The sequence below is a fragment of the Pteropus vampyrus genome, unplaced genomic scaffold, assembly GCF_000151845.1.
Source record: "Pteropus vampyrus isolate Shadow unplaced genomic scaffold, Pvam_2.0 Scaffold2, whole genome shotgun sequence".
In the NCBI taxonomy this organism is placed as follows: domain Eukaryota; kingdom Metazoa; phylum Chordata; class Mammalia; order Chiroptera; family Pteropodidae; genus Pteropus; species Pteropus vampyrus.
In genome coordinates this window covers 22865657-22868142 of record NW_011888783.1, presented here as the reverse complement: position 1 = coordinate 22868142, position 2486 = coordinate 22865657, and the positions used below count along the sequence as shown (strand labels likewise).

General features: G+C 36.0%; 1 protein-coding gene across 8 annotated transcripts in view; it reads right to left on the bottom strand.

Moving 5' to 3' along the window:
* SCN3A (sodium voltage-gated channel alpha subunit 3) overlaps positions 1 to 2486 on the bottom strand; it is a 90325-nt gene that overhangs the window by 69809 nt on the left and 18030 nt on the right. For all 8 annotated transcript variants that reach the window (XM_011358339.1, XM_023528589.1, XM_011358356.1 and 5 more), the window contains exon 8: positions 790 to 931. In XM_011358339.1, the coding sequence (XP_011356641.1) occupies positions 790 to 931 (142 nt within the window). The remainder of the gene's footprint in view (positions 1 to 789; positions 932 to 2486) is intronic.

Sequence of the window (2486 nt, the reverse complement as noted above, 5' to 3'; positions counted from 1 at the left end):
TATTATTTGAGCCCTACGAAGATGCTTTTTTTAGAGTCCATAATGCAGGACAATACTATAAGTGAGAACATTATTTTAGTTCCTTTCAGTGAAGTTCCACTTCTATTGCAGCCTATTCTCCACACTGTCTAGAGATAATATCTTTCTTCCCCCTCTTCTAACTCTAATTAATCATAAGTTTAATTAAAACATTTTATATAATTGATTTTTAAAATCTTTTCACATGTTCTTTTTACATCCACAGCTAAATTATAAATTCAAAGTCATGAACATTCTTTGCATCCTCCATAGACCCTAGTAGAATGCCTTTCATATAAGAAGCTCTCAATATGCATGTACTAACTGAATGAACAACTGGGATCCTAGGTACACTTGCTTGATATAGGACCCTCCTCTGTATTCTAGAGTGTTATAAACAAGTATTCATATTTGGTCATTCCATATATGTTTATAAACTTAAGTCCCATGTATGTTAATTTGAACCTTATTTCTATGTCTTGAGAGCTGTGTCCCCTAAAATTCATATGTTGAAATTCTAAAGTCCAATGTGGTAGTATTAGAAAGTGGGCTTTTTGGTAGGTGCTCTCTACTCCCTTCTACCAGGTGATGACACAGTGAGAAGTTGTCAGTTATGAACCAGAAAGAGGCTCTTGCCAGGATGCAAACATGTTAGTGTCTTGGTTTTCCACTTCCTAGCCTCCAGGTCTATAAGCAATAAATTTCTGTTATTTATAAGCTACCCAGCTGTGGTATTTTGTTATAGCAGCCCAAATGGACTATGACACTTACCAACTGGTAAAGGTTCTCCCAGTAGTCTTGAGTCATGAGTCGAAACAGAGACAAAAAAGCCCAGCTAAAGGTGTCGAAGCTTGTGTAGCCATAGTTGGGATTTCGGCCAGCTTTCACACAGATGTATCCTTCCGGACACTGGCTGTAAGAGAGAAATGGAGCTGGAGTAAGCAGAGCAATTATTGTTATTTCAATCAATGTTGATTTTTTAAGAATTATCAAAACCCAGAGTTGCTGTCTGTGATGAATTTCCTTGCCCTTCATTTCCAGAACACTTTAGATAATTGCTCACAGTGAAACTGTTAGGTGATGAAATTTATTAGGAAAACAAACAGAAAATCTAGGTGCAAAGGAGTCAGATTTATAGACATCTAGAATGGCAGAGAGGCAGCAACTGCATACTTTTGTCTCTGACATCATCAATATCCTGCTCTTTACAAAGTGGCAAGAATCAACAATTAAAAATGAAAAGCCAGAAAACAGCCAGAGAGTAGGGAACCACTTAATGAGCTACTTCATTAACCACTTCTGTAGAATTTTCTAATATAAAATTTATGTTTTAGAACAATTTTAGATTTACAGAAAAATTACAAAGACAGTACAGACTTCTCATATATCTCATGCCCAGTTTTCCATATTATTAACATCTTTTGTCATTGTGGTACATTTCAATCAATATCGATACATCATTATTAACCAGAGTCCATACTTTATTCATATTTCTTCAGTTTTTCTCCGACATCCTTTTTATGTTCTAAGATTGCATCCAGGATACCACATTATATTTAGTCATTATGTCTCTTTAGGCTCCACTTGGCTGTGACAGTTTCTTAGACTTTCCTTGTGTTTGATTACCTTTACTGCTTTGAGGAGTACTAGTCAGGTATTTTGAAGAATGTCCTTTAACTGGTATTTTTTTTACTTTTAAAAAAAATTATTTATTTAAAATAGCTTCAAGTATACAGTACATTGGTTAGACATCCATATAGTTCATAAAATGATCCCCCCAATTGCTCCGTCCCTCCCTTGGCCCTCTACCGAGCCATCACATTAATGCTAACTGCATTCCTTCTGCCATGCTCCCCATCCCCGTTACCAACTATCAACTACTAATTTGTACTTCTTTAACCCTTCGCCCCATTCTTCTAGCTCCCAACCCCCCTCCCCTCTGTCTGTCATCAAATTGTCTACTATATGTGTGAGTCTGTTTTTGATTAGTTTTTTCTTTTTGTTCCTTAGATTCCACATGTAAGTGAAATCATATGGTATTTATCTTTCTCTGTCTGACTTATTTCACTCAGCTTAATAACCTCTAGGTCCATCCATGTCATTGCAAATGGTAAGATTTCATTTTTTAAGTGGCTAAGTAATATCTCATTGTATATATGAACCATAATTTCTTTATCCAATAGTCTGTTGATGGATGTTTAGGTTGCTTCCATATCTTGACTGTTGTAAATTGTGCTGCCATGGATATTGGGGTGCATAGATTTTTACGAATTATCATTTTGGTTTTCTTTGGATAAATACCCAGAAGTGCAATTGCTGGGTCAAAAGGTAGATCCATTTTTAATTTTTTGAGAAACCTCCAGACTGTTTTCCATAGCAGCTGTATCAGTTTGCAATCCCACCAACAATGTATGAGGGTTCCCTTTTCTCCGCATCCTCGACAACACTTGTTTTTTGATTTGTTGATG